This window comes from Elephas maximus, chromosome X (genome assembly GCF_024166365.1).
Source record: "Elephas maximus indicus isolate mEleMax1 chromosome X, mEleMax1 primary haplotype, whole genome shotgun sequence".
NCBI lineage: Eukaryota > Metazoa > Chordata > Mammalia > Proboscidea > Elephantidae > Elephas > Elephas maximus.
The window spans coordinates 51,282,442-51,301,092 of record NC_064846.1 but is presented as its reverse complement, the minus strand read 5'-3'; the positions used below and the strand labels follow the sequence as shown (position 1 = coordinate 51,301,092).

The 18,651-nt window shown below is 37.5% G+C and overlaps 1 protein-coding gene across 6 annotated transcripts in view; it reads left to right on the top strand.

Moving 5' to 3' along the window:
* TBC1D8B (TBC1 domain family member 8B) overlaps positions 1 to 18,651 on the top strand; it is a 106,619-nt gene that overhangs the window by 4,601 nt on the left and 83,367 nt on the right. For 5 of the 6 annotated variants that reach the window (XM_049873144.1, XM_049873146.1, XM_049873148.1 and 2 more), the window contains exons 2-5: positions 12,472 to 12,582; positions 15,389 to 15,507; positions 16,243 to 16,468; positions 17,136 to 17,376. In XM_049873144.1, the coding sequence (XP_049729101.1) occupies positions 12,472 to 12,582; positions 15,389 to 15,507; positions 16,243 to 16,468; positions 17,136 to 17,376 (697 nt within the window). The remainder of the gene's footprint in view (positions 1 to 12,471; positions 12,583 to 15,388; positions 15,508 to 16,242; positions 16,469 to 17,135; positions 17,377 to 18,651) is intronic. The other variant, XM_049873145.1, reaches the window with a different exon arrangement.

Here is an 18,651-nt window from a genome sequence, read left to right as displayed (position 1 = left end):
TCTTTCCTAATTTCTTTGATCTTGGCATCATAATTCTGTAAAAGCTAGAACACGATAATGTTTGAAATAAGTTGTTCATTTCAAAATGTTATGATATGTATATAAGCTTAACAAGTCACTGTGTAAATGGTTTGTCATAATTAAACATACATATTAAACAGTAAAGTAGCCTTTTAAAAAAACTTCTTAATGACCAACCCTTGAAAATATAAAGCTTTTCTCCCCTTTACTCCTATTCCTACCCAAGGAGATGAACTCTAAAAATGTTCACATTAAGTATTTCTTAGCAAAACATCCCTGCATTCCATACTCATGAAGGAACAATCTGATAAAAATTTTGACCTCTTAGGCACCTCATTACCGGGAAAACCCAAACCCAAACCATTGCCGTAGACTCAATTCTGTCCCATAGCGAACAGAGTAGAACTAACTGCACCATAGGCTTTCCAAGGAGTGACTGGTAGATTCGAACCGTAGCTCAAATGGTGGCCCTGATTTATTTTAGGTAAGGAAAGGTATACGCTCCAGTGAACTAGTAAATTATCATTTGAGCTTATTAAAAAGAAAATCCCCTAGGCCAACCCCTAGGGAGGGCGTATCACACTGTGTGTCTCCCCCTCCCCCCCCCGAATATTTTGATTCCCGTACAATCAGGTAAAAAAAAAAAAACACCTTTAAAGATCTCTCTGAATGACCAAATTGAAGGAGCCTGGGTGGTGCAAACGGTTAAGCTCTCCACTACTAGCCAAAACGTTGACAGGTCTAACCCACCCACAGGTGCCTTAGAAGACAGGCCTGGCGATCTGATTCCAAAAGGTCACAGCCTTGAAAACCCTATGGAGTAGTTCTACTCTGCACATGTGGGGTCGCCATGAGTCAGATTGGACTTCACGGCAACTAAAAACAACAGAAGATTTTGTGAAATGAAGGATGGAGGATGTCATTACTTTTTCTTGGTAGTAGTGGAAGAATTATTGACTGTATACTTATGACCCTTGAGGCTTTTTTATGTTGGCACATTGTCCTCTTGCCTTTCCCCTACTTTGCTTGCTGCTGGGGCCTTTCCTTCCTTAAGCATAGGCTGGAATATACTTCAATTCGATTTAGGGCCCTGAATTCCCAATCCCCAAGAGTTAAAGTCTAATGATATGGATTATATGGAAAAGTTTTTTTTGTTAAGATATTGGATAGTTATAATATAAGTAGAAAATTAAAAATTGCTATCAAGTCGATTTCAATCTAATGGGGAGAAAAAAAAAAACCCAAGACCAACACACATACAAATATGTGGATACACTGCCGAATCTAGTGATCCCACTTACTCCATTAACACTGCTTCCTTTCTCATCCTTGATTCTTTAATTTTTTTTATGTCTCTATTCAGTTGTAATTATTTTATAAAGTCTTAGTTTTCTTATCCTCACAATGTGCTTAAAACTTGTTTTTCCTACCTCACATAATTATGTGGATCAAATGAGTTCTGAAACCTGTGAGCATCTATACAAACATTTGATGTTCATTTATCTATTGATGGGAGACTAAGATGTTAAATGAATTTTCTGTGACTGAAGACCAAAGAAGGCTATGCACTTACATGATTTTTCCCTAGTAATTACTTTTCCCATGTTGTATATAAAAATTTATTTGGAGTAGCAACATTGAGTATGTCCAATCTACAGTGATTTCATTGTAAAAGCAAAACACTGATAGTTAATTATTCAAGAATTTTAGTATGATAGTGATTATTCATTTATGATTTATAATCAGAACAGTGTACAAGAATTAGAATAATTTATGATAGCATTTCTTTTTGATCTGTAATTGCCTGAAACCTAGAAGTTCTTTAACAATGCCTGTATAGATGTGTCACTTGTCGTCTTGCTGAGTGGTATTGAAAAGGACATATAACTTTGATTGCTTTAGTAGTTTTTCTCAAAACATAATACTTGAAGAAGAAATAATTCTGCAGGTGGTGAAAGCCCATACTGCTTGTGGACTGTTGTGAAAGGACCATGGATGTAAGATAAACTAAAAAGTAATAATAAAAATAAAAGGCACTATGTTTGTCACTGTGGGGTGAAGGACCTAGTTTTACCCTAAGTAAGGTGACCTTTGTCCTTGGCACTGGAGAAATAACCCTTGGAGTAATTGGGATGTCTTGGTCTGGGACTTCCAGGCCATACCTGAGAATTTGTGCTGGTGAATGTGGGCTGGCCAGACCAGAAAAGACTCACTTGGGAGACTTATATCAACTAGCCTCAGGAGGCATGGTTTAGCCTATAATGCAGGACTGGCCAATACAAGCCCTGAACGCTAAGGCTCAAGAGAGTTTCCTGGTTGACAGGACATCTGCTCTTGGGAGAGAGAGTACTGCTTCCCTTGGGACATGGACGCTTCAGGTTGGGAAGCCTCCCAGACCTCACCGTTTGTATCCTTTTTTTTTTTTTTTTTTTGCTATTATATATCTGTAGTCATAAGTATGGTATAAAAACAACAGCAGCAAAAAACCAAACCCACTGCTGTTGAGTAAATTCCGACTTGTAGTGACCCTATAGTACAGAGTAGAACTGTCCCATAGGGTTTCCAAGGCAGTAAATCTTTCTCCCACCGAGTGGCTGGTGCATTTGAACTGCCGACCTTTCAGTAGCAGCTGAGTACTTTCACCACTGTGCCACCAGGGCTAGGAAACAGCAGGTCAGAAAGTAAGGGTGTTGTGTGGACTCCTAAGCTTGCAGCTGGCATCCCAAAGGGGTCGTGGGAAACCAGCCCAAAATTTGTGGCCAGCAGGTCAGAAGGTTGGAGTGTTGTGTGGATTCCCCATACTTGTGGCTGGCGTCTACCTATTTGGCAGTCTGAAGGACAGTGTCCTTTTAACTTGTAAACCGTGACCTAGCTCCTGGTAGCTAGGTCAGAGACAGAGAGAGAGAGAGAGAGCTGTGGGAGCAGCTGGTGAAGAGGATGGAGAAGTGGAAATATGAAGACTGGATCCATCTTCACATTTTGGGGATTGGATTCATGCTGACCCTTGTTGTGCAGCCACATTGCTATACCGCTATGACATGGATTTTATATTGCCTTTATTTATTTATTTTTTTATGTTAGAAGGAAACCCTGGTGGTGTAGTGGTTAAGTGCTACAGCTGCTAATCAAGAGATCGGTAGTTCGAATCCACCAGGTGCTCCTTGGATACTCTATGGGGCAGTTCTACTCTGTCCTATAGGGTCGCTATGAGTCGGAATCGACTTGGTGGCAGTGGGTTTGGTTTTATGTTAGAATGAGCTCTGGTGACATGGTGGTTAAAACTATGGCTGCTAACCAAAAAAAGGTTGGCAGTTCGAATCCACCAGCCACTCCTTGGAAACCCTATGGGGCAGTTCTACTCTGTCCTATAAGGTCACTGTAAGTCAGAATCAACTCAACGGCAGTGGGTTTTGGGCTATGTTAGAAAGTTTGGCCAGTTTTCCACCTTTTGCTGCTGCTATATAACCACAAAAGGTAAGAGTAAATCCTAAATGGTATGGTATACAATACATACATCCAACAGCTGTTTACTGAGTGTCTTCTAAAAACAAGCACTGTTTTAGGTGCTGGAGATAACAGCAGTGAACAAAACAAAGTTCTTAACTTTCATGGGGCTAACATTCTAGTTGAGGGAGACAAATAAACAATAAATAGTATGGCTGTGGTAACAATGATATGAAGAAGAATAAAGCAAGGTACAGTGATAGAGAGGACAAGAGGTTGGCAGTTTAGATAAATTGGTCTGGGGAAGCCTCTTTGAGGTGAATAAGGAAGACCAAAGAAGAACTGATGCCTTTGAATTATGGTGTTGGCAAAGAATATTGAATATACCATGGACTGCTAGCAGAATAAACAAGTCTATCTTGGAAGAAGTACAGCCAGAGTGCTCCTTGGAAGTGAGGATGGTGAGACTTCATGTCACATATTTTGGACATGTTATCAGGAGGGACCAGTCCCTGGAGGAGGACATCATGCCTGGTAAGGTAGAGGGTCAGCAAAAAAGAGGAAGACCTTCAACGAAATGGGTTGACATAGTGGTTGCAACAATGGGCTCAAACATAGCAATGATTGTGGGGATGGTGCAGGACTGGTCAATGTTTTGTTCTGTAGGGTCACTATGAGTCAGAACCAACTTGATGGCACCTAACAGCAACAACAACAATGAGCAGAGACCAGAAGGACTAGGGTATATGAGCCAAGCAGATATTTTGGAGCAGAGTGAATATAGATAATTATTTCTAGAAATTTTGCTGCGAAGGGAAGCAGAGAAATGGGGTGGCCGCTGGCCACTGTCCTTGGTGTTGAGTATACAGGTGGATAAAACAAATAGTTCCTACTCTCAGTTTATAATCTGGTGGGACAGATAGACAATAAATATAAATAAGCAAACAAATGTATAATTACTGAGATAGCCACTAATGATATCAGGCTGGTTTTGTTGGCTTATAAATCTCCATGAATGAGGGGGTATTAGAAACTCTTAAAGCAATTTCCCAAGGCTAGCTCTGGTGTAAAGTATATTTATCAAATGTCCTGTTCAGTGATACAAAGGTTTCCTAAAAGCAGTGATTAATAATAAGTGGTGTACTGGTGGCAGAATTCCAGTGTGGCATCTGTGGGGCATCTTGCCAAAATCCAGCTTGGATTGTTTTTGAATTAAATCAACCATCTAGGAGCACTAACAATAATCTGGACGTGGTTTGGTAGAGAGAAGTGAGGAGGACATTCCAGGTGGGAGGAATAATGTGATAGTACAAAAGCAAGAGATGGTAGTTGTTGGGGATGCAGCAAATATCCGAGATTCATTTATTTGGATTTGAAAATATGAGACTCAAGGTATAGTGCCCTTAGCAATTATAAAAAAGTTATTGAAAAGCAATAGCCTCATGGATGTAAGAAGAAAACCTGAGATAGAACATTAAAGGGAGATGAGAATTAAACCTTTGTTGTTTTTTTGTCTCCTCTGCTATTTCAAATCAATTCTAGATGGCTTTGTTTTTCTCCCTTACTCTGATATAAAGAAGTGAAGCTTTAAAACAAGTGATAATCACTTTTTTTGTTTTTATTATTATATTAGTTGTCCTCTTGTTTTAAACTAACCAAAGGAATGCCTAGGTTTGGTTTTTCTAGATAATGTCTTAATAGACCTATATTATATATGAGTTTGTTCATTTGCTGCCATACCTGCTTTTTGCTTTGCACCTAGGAATTTGTTTATTTTGTTGTTGTTGTTACTTTTTTGTACATTGATACATAAATTTTTAAGAGTAAGAAGTGGTTGTAAATAAAGATGGTAGCAATTCTTATATTGTCCTATGTTTTCATTTTTAGAAATGTAGCTGGGTTTGGTTAATAATTCATCTATTCTTGTTTCCCAAATGACATTGTAATCTGCCATTTGTGGCATCAGTTCCTTCCCTAGAAAAATTCCAAGTCTTTTAACGAACAAAGATTTCAGTTAGGGAAGGAAGTAAGTGCTTGCATGTATCCAGTTTTCAAGTAAATGCTTTTAAAAGAATGCAGAGAGAAAGAACACAGGACAAAAGAATAATTCTGTTTATTAACAGTTTTCCAAGCTCTCAGTGTAAAGTTGGCAGCTTTCAAAATGCCAACTGTGACTATTTCATTATTTTGAAATAACCATTCATAGTCCTGTTTGGCAGACTTGGGTCTAATAGCAAGATAATAGAGTCAGGAAAATCCACAACCTTTATTGACCGCACTACTTTCTCTTATTTGAATGTATTTCCTACTAAGTGTGTTGTCAATTTACTAATTAGTTTGTTCATTAACATTTAATGAAATTGAGATTATAAAAATTCAGTAAAGGTATACTTGTTTGACTTTATAAGCATGGCAATATATGGAAAGATGGAATCCTTTATAAGGTTCCAGCAGTCATTTCTATGGCATAAATTTGTAATCAAATATTTTACTTAGAATGGAAATAAATCTTGTTTGTAATTAGGAAATTTATTTAAATGACCGTTATACAGTTAGCACAGTGTTGCCTTACACAATGTAGGACATAGCGCCCTCAATCTAGTTTATAAACAAAAAGAGCCAATTTGTCAAACTAAAACACACTTTAATTTGTATGGTAAACTAGCACATTGACAGTGAGTACCATCTTCAAGCTGTGGCTCTTTCAGTGGCCTCGCCTCCAAAACTCAACTCTGCTCCTACCTGTTGATCATTACCATTGACCTAAAAAAAAAAAAGAAATGTTTATCAAATTTGCAGGTGTCTCAAAATTGCAGGGTGTACTTGATACCATAGGTCAGTGGTTCTCAATACTGGCTGCACGTTAGATTTAACCGAGACCTTTTTAAAAGAAACTAGATGGCCCTGGAGTATTGTGAATAAAATGATATGTCATGTTTGGAATTTATTTTCAAATATTCCATGGAGGGATAAATGAAAGAAAACTAACAATGTTAGTAGCTATTGAAGCTAAGTGATGAGCACATGAATGTTCCAATATAGTATTCTATTTTTAAAGTATGTTTTAAAGATTTTGTAATACAAAGTTAAGGAAGAAATAGGATGTTCAGGTCAATGAAATCAGAATCCCTGAGGGCTGAGCTTGAGTAGTTTCAAACAAATATTTAGCAGTTTGGGTTTGCAAATCACTATCATGAACAATAAAATAAAAATTCATAAAGATCTGGACAAGTTAGAATGCTCATTTGAAATCAGTGAGATAAAATTTAGCTTGGGTAAGTGTAAACTGCATTTAGGTTTAAAAAAATAAGCTGTACAGAACAGAGATATTTGTGAAAAAGTTCAAAGTAGGTTAATTGACCACAAGATGAATATGATAATATGGTGTAGTGGCTGAAAAAGCTAGTATCATTTTAGACTGCATTAATAAAACAAAAAAACCTGTGGCCATCAAGTCGATTCCGACACATAGTGACCCTATAAGACAGAGTGGAACTGCCATATAGGGGTTTCAAGGAGCAGCTGGTGGATTCGATTGCCTACCTTTACTTTTGGTTCTCAGTTGAGCTCTTAACCACTACGCCACTAAGGCTCCACTTTAATAGGACCATGGAGTCCAAAATGTAAAAAGCCTTCACTTGTTTAGGCCATATCTAGTGTTCGGGTTTGAATGCCATATTTTAAAAGGGATTTTGCCAAATAGGTTTGTTAAAAGAGTAGTGGAAGAAATAATAAGAGGCCTAGATGATTGCGTACAGCAAAAGTAAGGGGAAACAAGATCGCTATAATTAAAATATTTGAAGATCTGTCATGCTGAATAGAGTACATGTTTTGTATTGCCCAAAGTTGGAAGGAAGAAATGTTTTATTTACCTTAAGAAAGATGTTCCTTTTTCTGTATTCGGTGTGTAAGAAATAGCTTTGTTTTTCTATCATAAAAGTGAAAAAATATTCATTGTAAAAATGTCAGAAACTATGTATAGGTATAAAGAAAAAAATAATCATCACCCATCATTCCACTGCCCAGAGATGACCACTAAAACGAGGACTGGCTATCTCTTTCGTGGGGCTCAGTGCAAAACGAAAATTCAGGGCCCCTTGTTACAAAATGATTAAGAATTTCAAGACAGTGACGCCAGAGCATTAAACCAAGCATGGGGCCCTTCTGAGCACAGGGCCCTGTGCATAGGCCACAAGCCCATGAAGCCAGTCCTAACTAAAACATTCGGATATATAAATCCCTCCATATTTTAAAAAGACTTTCTAATTTATGGAAAATCCTACCAATGCCATGGGCTGCCTTGGGAGAAGTAACCTCTTTGGAGTTATACAAGAAAAACCTAGGCTTTCTATCAGGGGTACTGTAGAGAAAATGAATGTGTTAGGAGGTGGGATTACATGAACTGTTAGGATGTTTTTCTGCTCTAAAGTCAGTGATCCTCTATAACTAGCCAAAAACAATTGATCAGTGGACAATAATCATGGTATGCAAATTCCCTATTGTGGAGGAACCTCACTTTTTTATTATCTTCCTGTGCCATTTAATAAGGAGCCCTGGTGGCACAACAGTTAAGCACTGGGCTACTAACTGAAAGATTGGCAGTTCAAACCCACCCAGTGGCTCTGCAGGAGAAAGACCTGACAATCCACTTCCCATAAAGATTATTACAGCCTAGAAAATCCTATGGGGCAGTTCTACTCTGTCACATGGGGTCGCTATGAGTCAAAATGGACTCGAGGGCACTAACAACAACAATGCCATTTAATACAAAGTATTACACATTTTTTTTTAAATTATGGTGTTGAATTCTCTTCAAAAGTTGGATGTGACTTGTATGTCAGAATGCTACCAAAACTCTGTAGACCTTTACCAGTGTCTAGAACATTTGGTACTTTACTTATAGTCATTCAAAGGATGATTTTAATTTCTTGATATTATTCAATTTTTTCTGTTATGCAACTGACAGAAATTATCAATTCTCATTTTGAATTTAGGATAGCTATAGTATTTCTCGTGTGTGGGCCGATTCATGACCTTGGAAGTTTAGGCCGTTACATGATAAACCTCTGTGTATATAGAATAACAACCCAAGTCATCTCCTGGTTTGCTTGTACTTTTAGAACCCAGACATTGGCATATTAATTCTTGAATGATTTTCAGGGACTTGATGGTGATTACAGCTTAATAAGCTAGAAGAGTTCCCTAAGTAACTGGAAATGTATTATACTACTAGCTTCTAAATTATTTGTTGCATAGTTTTATACTAACTGCCTTTTTTAATGCACTTTAAAAAGCTGAACAATTTTTTTCAATATAGTGTAAAAAAAAGCACCTATAATCTTAGACATATTTCTGGTGCCAAAAAATTATCTTTCTTGCTAGTGATTTTGGCCACCTTGTCCCCGGCCTCAAAACTTTGTATCGGACAACTAACTGATATTTTGCCACTCAAGAATGGTATCTAATGGCCTCTCCTTCGCTCACTGCCTCCTTACACATCCCCATTTCCAGTTACTTTTCAGTTGAGCCAGTCTTTACCTCTGTGTTCTTCCTCCAAATCTCCTAGTACTACTTTTCCTAGTGTATATAAAAAAGAAAATAAAATTTGAGGTAGTTTTATTTAAAAAGTAGTAAAGGTGAAATGAAGGAGCCCTGGCGGCACCGTGGTTAAGTACTCAGCTGCTAACCGAAAGCTTGGTGGTTTTAACCCACCAGCCACTCTGCAGGAGAGAGATGTGGCAGTCTGCTTCCATAAAGATTGTTGTTGTTGTTGTCAGGTGCCGGGAAGTTGGTTCCAATTCATGGCAACCCTGTGTACAACAGAATGAAACACTGCCCAGTCCTGTGCCATCTTCACAATCAACTATGTTTGAACCCATTGTTGCAGCCACTGTGTCAGTCTGTCTCATCAACGGTCTTCCTCTTTTTCATTCACCCTGTACTTTACCAAGCATGATATCTTTCTCCGGCGACTGATCCCACCTAATAACATGTGCAAAGTGCATGAGATGTAGTCTCACCATCCTCGCTTCTAATGAGCATTCTGGCTGTACTTCTTCCAAGACAAATTTGTTTGTTTTTCTGGCAGTCCATGGTATATTCAATATTCTTCACCAACACCGTAATTTAAAGGCATCAATTCTTTGGTCTTCTTATTCACTGCCCAGCTTTTGTATAGATATAAGGCGATTGAAAATACCGTCGATTGGGTCAAGCACACTTTAGTTCTCAAAGTGACATCTTTGCTTTTTAACACTTGAAAGAGGTCTTTTGCAGCACATTTGCCCAATGTAATGCATTGTTTGATTTCTTCACTGCTGATTCCGTGGGTGTTAACTGTGCATCCAAGTAAAATGAAGTTGTTGACAACGTCAGCATTTTCTCCATTTATCATGATGTTACTTATTGGTCCAGTTGTGAAGGGTTTTTTTCCCCATTATTTTGAAGTGTAATCCACAAAGATTACAGCCTCGGAAACCCTATGGGACAGTTCTACTCTGCTCTGTAGGGTTGCCATGAGTCCGAAATCAACTCAATGGCAACAGGTTTTGGGTTTAAAGGTGAAATAAATGGTTTTCTTGCAGATTTGAAAATACTTCTTTTTGAAGCACTGTTTTAGAATTTAAATTCTTGGAAGGCAAAAACTGTCATAAATCTAACAACTAAACTGTGGTGTATTTAATAAGTTCTTTTATTTGAAGTTGTTTAATAAGTTCTTTTATTTGAAGTTGTAATTTATTTTGACAATTGTCATGTTATTATATATCCACATGCACGTTTTCTTGATTTCCTTTTCAATCCGAAGATAGTTACCTTTTTTATTGTCCTTTGCTATAATGCTTTTAACTTCCTTTTGAATATTTTCGTTCTCCTGTCTTCAAACTGAGAACATTCCCCTTGTTTTCTCCATTTCCTGAGTAATTTCAGTCATACCATTCTGAAGACACTATCTGCATATGTTTAGCTCCCACTTTTCTTTATTCTTGACCTCTTAGCCAAATCTCCAATTTCTCACAGTTACTACTTCATGCTGAATGTGATAGAATTATTTTTCCTTTATCCCTAAACACTCCAGTAATTCCCTCATTATTATTTGAAGTATAATCATTTCCTCTGTCCCTCCTCCTCATGCCCATTCTCTTTTCCCCAGGACCTCTGCTTTCAGAATAGTTGACTGGCACGAGGTGTGGAACTCCCTTGTAGTAAACAATTTGGCCTTTGGCCCTGGTTCCTGCAAGCCGTACCACACATGAGGCCAATGAGTGGGGGGCTGGCCAGACCAAGAAGAACCACCTGAGGGCCTGATGCTGACTAAGCCTCAGGAGGCACGATATAATCTGTCATGGCACACGGGGAGGCCAATAAAGGCCTTGATAGATGGAGGCTCAGTGGAGCTTCTGGGAGGTGAAAGTAAACATCTGCTCTTGGGAGGGTAGGAGTGTTCCCTGGAAACATGGAAGCTCTGAGCCAAGATCCCTCCCAGACCTCGCCCACTGTATTTGTATCATTTTTTTTCTGCTAGATTAAAGATAACCCTTCCTCTGGAGTTTGTGAGTCATTCCAGTGGATTATGGAATGTAAGAAACAAGAGAAGGGGCCAATACCTGCTGACCTAACCCTGGGTGAATGGGGATGAGAGAGAAAGGGATGTGTGGAGCAGCTGGAGTCTAGATGCAGTTGGCTTGGAGAGTGGAATTTATTACCCACCACAATTACCATGGAAACCCTGGTGGTGTAGTGGTTAAGAGCTAAGGCTTCTAACCAAAAGGTCAGCAGTTTGAATCCACCAGGCACTCCTTGGAAACTCTATGGGGCAGTTCTACTCTGTCCTGTAGGGTAGCTATGAGTTGGAATTGACTTGATGGCAACAGGTTAATGGGTTTAATATTTGGCATCAGAAGTGGATGCTCTCAACCTCCCTAGACTGGTTTGCACAGTTGGTGCTGTGAGCCGGCTTAGCTAGAGAGAACCCTGACTGTGCAGCTGGGTTGTATCGTTTGTTTCTTAAACAAAATCTTCAATTCATACTCTAAGTTTTTTCCTATCAGATAGCTCCTTTCCTCTATAATCTGCACACATTGCCATTGCGAAGTTACTCTTTCTTCATACTTTACCCCTACCATGAAAACCCTCTGTCAGATTGCTAATTGCTATTATGCCGCATTTGTGATCCTTACTTTTCATCTATTTCTACATCTATTTTCCCATTCTTACCTTTCAACTAAGTCACATCTCCCCCTCTTCTAATTTACCTCCCTCTACTCTTTTTTAGTCTATTTTTTTTTATGCTTGTAGTTCCTTTTTGACCCAAACAATTATCTTTTAATAGATGAATTTATTTATGGGGATAATTGTGGTTCAGTGGTAAAATTCTCACCTCTCCCCTCATGTGGGAGACCCAGGTTCGATTCCTGGCCAATGCACCTCATTTTGCTCTGATGCCGAACAGGTTTCAGCAGAGCTTCCAATCTAAGCCAGACTAGGAAGAAAGGCCTGGTGGTCTACTTCCCAAAAATAGCCAGTGAAAACCTTATGAATCACAATAGTGCAATCCGCAACCAATCACGGGGATGATACAGGACTAGGCAGTGTTTCCTTCCATTGTACGTGGGGTCACCATTAGTTGGGGGCCAACTCAATGGCAGCTAACAACAACAATAACAGGCTTGTGATAACATCCTATTTCACATGTGCCAAGCTACTAATATTCTGGGTACTAGAGTCCACATTTTTATTTGCTGTAGAGACAGTCTTGTGAAACAGGTGCTGCAAAATATATTGTCAGATGTGGACAACTAAGCCTGACTTACTGAAAGATAATTTTTGTCAAGCACGACTTATATAGGCATACTTCATTCAGAATACATTTTTTCTTTAGGAAAAATCTCTGTGAGGATTCTTTGGGCTAAAAAAGTAATTTAAAATAAGTTTATTAGTTCTCACATGAAGTGATACTGATTTTACTTGTCTCTTATGAAACCCTTATTCAACAATCTATCACAACAGGGCTTCTGGTTGGGACTCTTGATTCAGTCTTAGACTCTACTGCTAAAGTAGCTCCATTCCGCATCCTACACCAGACACCAGACTCTCAAGTTTACTGGTCAATTGCATGTGGTAAGTATGATTTTTCAAAATGTATAAATCAACATTAAATAAGGATACTAAGAAATGGAATATTTAAACTTAATTTAATTAAACTTAGGAGCCCTGATGGCGCAGTGGTTAAGAGTTCGGCTGCTTATCAAAAGGTTGGCAGTTCAAATTCACCAGCTGCTCCTTGGAAATCTTATGGGGCAGTTCTACTCTGTCCTATAGGGTCTCTATGAGTTAGAATTGACTCGGCAGCACTGGGTAGTAGTAGGCAGTAGGAAATTTTAAAATTTAAAACAACTATTTCCCTAGTTGTTTTGATATTTAGAAACAAGTTAAATGTGCAACTCTGCTTTCTGAGAATAGCAAGAAATCTAATTGTTTACTTAAGATTACAGGTTATTAGGACTTAAAAAAATTCACTGGTGTGAGACACCTAAAGCATGTGTTCCAGCAATACTGATTTGGAGCATATTTTGGTCAGTGCTATTACTTTATGACTTTTCTTCAATTTAACTTCTCTTGCCTCCTCCAAGTGCTGGGGAAGATGGGAACTTTCCTAGAAATGTTTTATCATTAATAACAGATAATTCAGATGAGAAGAATCTGAAGTTAACTGTGAGCCCGAAATTTAAGAATTGTGCCCTAAGGATATATAAGTAGAAAAAATTAACTTTTTTTTTTTATCACGCCCCTACTTTCTCACAAAAGGCATTGTATTCTTGAAATATGAAGAAATGTGTTGCAGGTTAGTACTGCATATTCATTCATGCTGAGGTGGTTTAGATGCTGCCACCTATATATTGTGGATGGATAAGGAATGAAGATAATTCTTCCCTATAAAGCAGTTCAAAATAAAATATATATAATGACAGTTTATTTCTTTATGATTTCATTATAATGTTGGTCTAATTAGAATCCCAGAATTCTAGCCTTTTTAATGTTGAAAGGCTGTCTTTTTCATTTTCTCGCCTCCCTTTCTCTTAAGAAAAAAAGCACGTGAATTTTCTAGGCAGTTCATATGTGTGAACGTACAGCATACAATTAATTTTTTTAAATACGTGGCTTGTTTTTTGATTTACCTCTAAATTTCCTTTAATGCTGCTGATGAGTCTTTTCTCCTGGCCCTTTTAAATTGAACGCCATTTAAACTAAATGAAGATGTTACACCTGCTGGTATCACTAGAATTGTGTATCTCAGCTCTAAATCTGGTTGGTAGAAATCATTTCAAGAAAAACATCCATTCTATTTTTGATGAAAATGAAAGGATATTACATAACTTAAATCCCCCAAATTAATCTGATGCAGAAATGTGGTACTGGTTACTTACTGATGAAGCTTCCTTATATATAAAGGACCAAAATAAAAGCCTTAAAATTTCCCCACAGCTTTCAATTGTGTTTCATTAAATAATGTTATTATGCTTGGGATGGTGACTTCAGTAAGATGAATAAATTCTAAGTGAGTAATGAGGAATAGTTTTTCAGTGTCAATAATTTGTTTTAATGTATCAGTCTCCATACATCATAAAACATACTGAGAAGTGAAGATATTTCTTTTGAATGAGATTTGTATAATCCACAATGCTAGGAAGATCTCAAAGGTATGTGGTGATAGGAGGAGGTTGATAGATATTGAAATGTTTTTCAAAGCAACCCAGAGATAACTGTAATATTTTATCTGACCTCCAACAATCCATGTAACACTGATCAGAAAATTGCTACAAATTTTCTACCCTCCTTAATGAGATTTCTGTAACTTTACTAGTTCTGGTAACAAATGGGTTATTATGGATTGAACTGTGTCCACCTCCACCCCCCAAAGTATGTGTTATAAATCCTAACCTCTATGCCTTATGCCTATGGTTATCATCCCATTTGGGAATGGGTTGTCTTTATTGTGTTAATAAAACGGAATTAGCATAGGTGTATTTTTGTCAATCTCTTCTGAGATGCAAAAGAGATTAAAGGCAACTAGCAAGCACGGATACCAAGAGACAGGAAAATCACCCAGGAAGCAGAAGCTCAAAAAGACAAGGACCTTCCATTAGAATCTACAGAGAAAGAAAGCCTTCCCCTAGAGCTGGCACCCTGATTTAAGACTTCTAGCCCCCTAAACTGTGAGAGGAAACCCTGGTGGTGTAGTGGTTAAGTCGGCGGTTCAAATCCACCAGGCGCTCCTTGGAAACTCTATGGGGCAGTTCTAATCTGTCTTATAGGGTCGCTGTGAGTCGGAATTGACTTGGTGGCAACGGGTTTTTTTTTAAGTGTGAGAAAATAAATTTCTGTTGTTAAAGCCACCAATTTGTGGTATTTCTGTTATAGCAGCACTAGGTAACTAACACATGGGGTGACTCTGAGCAAAGGCTTCACACTTCCTAAGATAGAATGGCCACCGTTGAAATCCACATTTACACAGCATGCATAAGATTGTCATGTACTTGCTGTTTTCAGTCACAGATTATTTGAAGACCAAGGATTGAATTATGTGTATGTATTTCCTGGTAACTCTACATAATCTCTTATAAGATACTGGTTACTGTAGATACCAGTTAGTGGCATCTTGTTTTCAGAATTTTATATCTTTTCTCATGATTTGTATTTACTTTTCTCCTCTTTCATTAAATATTTTATTCTTTCTATTTATAATAAAAAATACCGTTGGTCCCCACAAGTAGAGAATAAATATAATACTTTTATTCATTTGTGATCATCATTTTTGAAAGTGAACAGATATTCTATTCCTTTTTACACTAAGCTTGTAAATGTTAAGAGCAGTTTTGTTGTAGAGTTTTCCTTGAGCCTCTTATTTTCGTGTGCTATTAATCAGGAGCCAACAGAGAAGAAATAACTAAGCACTGGGATTGGTTGGAAGAAAATATTATGAAGACCTTATCTGTGTTTGATTCAAATGAAGATATTACTAATTTTGTACAAGGAAAGATCAGAGTAAGTGTCATGAATATATTTTGTAGATAAAAAAATTAAAAATTTTTTTAAAATTATGTTTGACCCTCTTATATGAGGGTCAGAAGTTGAATGGAAAATCATTGTTTTACTGGCACTTTCAGGATTGATCAAAGCATACATGCGAATGTCACAATTAGTGCTAAAGAAAATTGTAAAGTCATTCATTTGTTTTTGGTACCATTGTAAGTATTCTTAGGTGTATTTTAACTTCAATATCTCTTGAATTTGGAGTTTGAATGAACTTTAGTTCATTTGAAAGAATATATTTAGTACCTATATTTGTGGTAACTCCTTGTGAGATATCAGAAATGCCTAGTTACAAAACTGAAGAAAATCTTCTGGCCTCTATCCTAAGAGAAGTATGTATGTACACACATACTGTGTTTTTATGCAAATAACGCACCTTCTGTGTTTGTTTGCCAGCCATGCCCTCCCCTTGTGAGGTATTTTCTGAAGCGCGCTATGCTAATTTTTTTACAGCAACATGTGGAAGAGGATTGGCTTGGCGGGTGCCTCCCCGGGGGGAGGATGCAGCTGGCAAGCAAACTCAGAAGGTGTGCATTTTTGCATAAAAATACTGTATATACATATGATATATGTACCTTTATAGAAATATACAGTGGTATATGATTAACTATTTAAAATGAAATATGTGAAATATATTTTTGTTGGCAAGTGGTGATGAGTTTTCAGGAAATGTTTCATCTCTTTTAGGGATTAATTGCTGAAGAGGGAAAGCATTCTTTTGCAAAAGAAGATGATCCTGAGAAATTTCGAGAAGCCCTTTTGAAATTTGAAAAATGTTTTGGCTTACCAGAGCAGGAGAAGTTAGTGACCTATTACTCATGCAGTTATTGGAAAGGACGGGTTCCTTGTCAGGGCTGGCTCTATCTCAGCACCAACTTTTTGAGCTTCTATTCTTTTTTATTAGGATCAGAAAGTAAGTGGTTTCTGTTGCTTACCATGACTTTGAACTTGCTGACTATCAACTCTATGGTGGTGTTAGGTTTATATAAAGTAATGGGGTTGATATTAAGGGTAATTAAATTGTACATTAAAAAGTTAACTTCATCTAGAGAATCCTTCTAAGGCTGCTTGGTTAATATATGAACCATTGGACATGTGTATAGAGTGTCTTGCATACTATGTGAAGTGAATGGATATTAAATGATGATGGTTGACTGGCATATGACTGCTTTTTGCCCCTTGTTATAAATTGCCTACTTGTTTCTATCCTTGTTTTAAACATACAGCATAAACATAATAGCCATAGTACTATAATGGCCCCCATATAATTTTGTGGCCAAAAAGAAGAATCAAGCAGTATTATTTATAGTACACATGCAGTTTTTAATCATTGGTTATTGAAAAGTTATTTTCTCTAATTATGTAAAGACACAGATTTATATATCAAGTCATAATAGTTTTTAAAATTTCTTTAAAATTATTTCTTCAAAATTTTAACAAGTCTTGGATCTCTGCAGTATTTTAGCCATTCATAGCTTTTTTTTTCCAGGTGGTTAACTGTTGTCCCAAAAGACCTGATTAATAAACATCTATCAATGTTGAGAAAGTTAATCATACCTCCTTATAACTCTTATTTGCAGTAAAACTTGTTATCTCCTGGGATGCAGTCTCAAAACTTGAAAAGACTTCCAATGTCATACTGACAGAGAGTATTCATGTATGTTCCCAAGGGGAGAATCACTACTTTTCAATGTTTTTGCACATTAATCAAACATACCTTCTCATGGAGCAGCTGGCGAATTATGCTATAAAGAGACTTTTTGATAAAGAAACGTTTGATAATGATCCAATCCTTGATGATCCTCTGCAAATCACCAAGAGGTATTTGGAGCTTAATTAGTACTTACTTTTTATAGTTTGATCATAAGAATGATGGTGCTGATTACCATTGAAATGTAACTGTTCTTTCTTATATGGTAGTTTTTTGGAGCTGATCATCAATATGTGTGTTTTTTGTGTTTATTCATATGCATTTCACAAATAATAATCTCTCCACGAAATTTAATCCTACAAAATACTAGAAGTTATTTGTTACCTGTTGTGGTTGAGTCGATTCCAACTCATAACAACCCTATAGGACAGAGTAGAATTGCCCCATAGCGTTTCCAAGGAGTGGATAATGGATTTGAACTGCCAACCTTTTTGGTTAGCAGCCGAGCTCTTAACCACTGTGCCACCAGGGGTCTGAAAATTATTTCTGGAGATTCAGATAGGATTTGCCCTGGAATGCTTTTAGAAATGCAGCGATTTGTATGTGTGTGTGTTTAGTCTAACTCTAAATTTCTTTCTGAGTGGTATAGGTAGTTTCAGGTCTGAAATTGTTAAATTCATTGTTAATTTTAAAAAATATTTTATTCATAGCATCATTTTTGATGAATAGGCAAGTTAGTGGAGCCAGTGGAGCATGGGCTTTAGAATGAGAATAGAGCAACCCTTGGACAAGGTATAATCTCTCAGGACCTCAGTTTCTCATCTGGCATAACTACCTCAGAGTGCACTTGTGAGGAATGGGTAATATAATGTGTGTGAAAGCACTTTGTAAAATACAAAGCAGTGAATAAGTGTTTAATCATTTTTACGGCCTATGAGTAGGAATTCGCTCCACAGCAACAGGTTACATCAGAAGTATCAGTCTGATAGCTGCTTGTTACTATATTTGGTTTGAGGAAACTGATCAGAGCCCTTTCTTCCTGCTCAACATTCAGAACAGTTGAATGAAATTAGCATGTCAAAGGGAAGGAGGACAGAAGAGTTTCCGGAAATAGCTAGTGCAAGCAGCTTCTGGCAAGGAGGATGACTGTATAGGCGGTATGGGAAGGTCTAAGAGGAACCTCAGCCACAGTGTTATGGGTAGATGAACAAGTGATCTGGAGGGTTGTGGGATTACTGCATAGCCCCAATTGGGTACAATTGTTCCTCTTGCTTATTCCTCAACCATTCTTAAGTTATTCCTTTGTGAGCTAGCTTGCTTTTCTGGAGGTTAGATCAGCAAGGTGATTATTTTACACTTCATTACCAAAATTATGTTCCAGTGTGCATGATTTATAAATGGAACTCTATAAGGATTAAGAATCCTGTTTTTGTTGCATTCTAGTT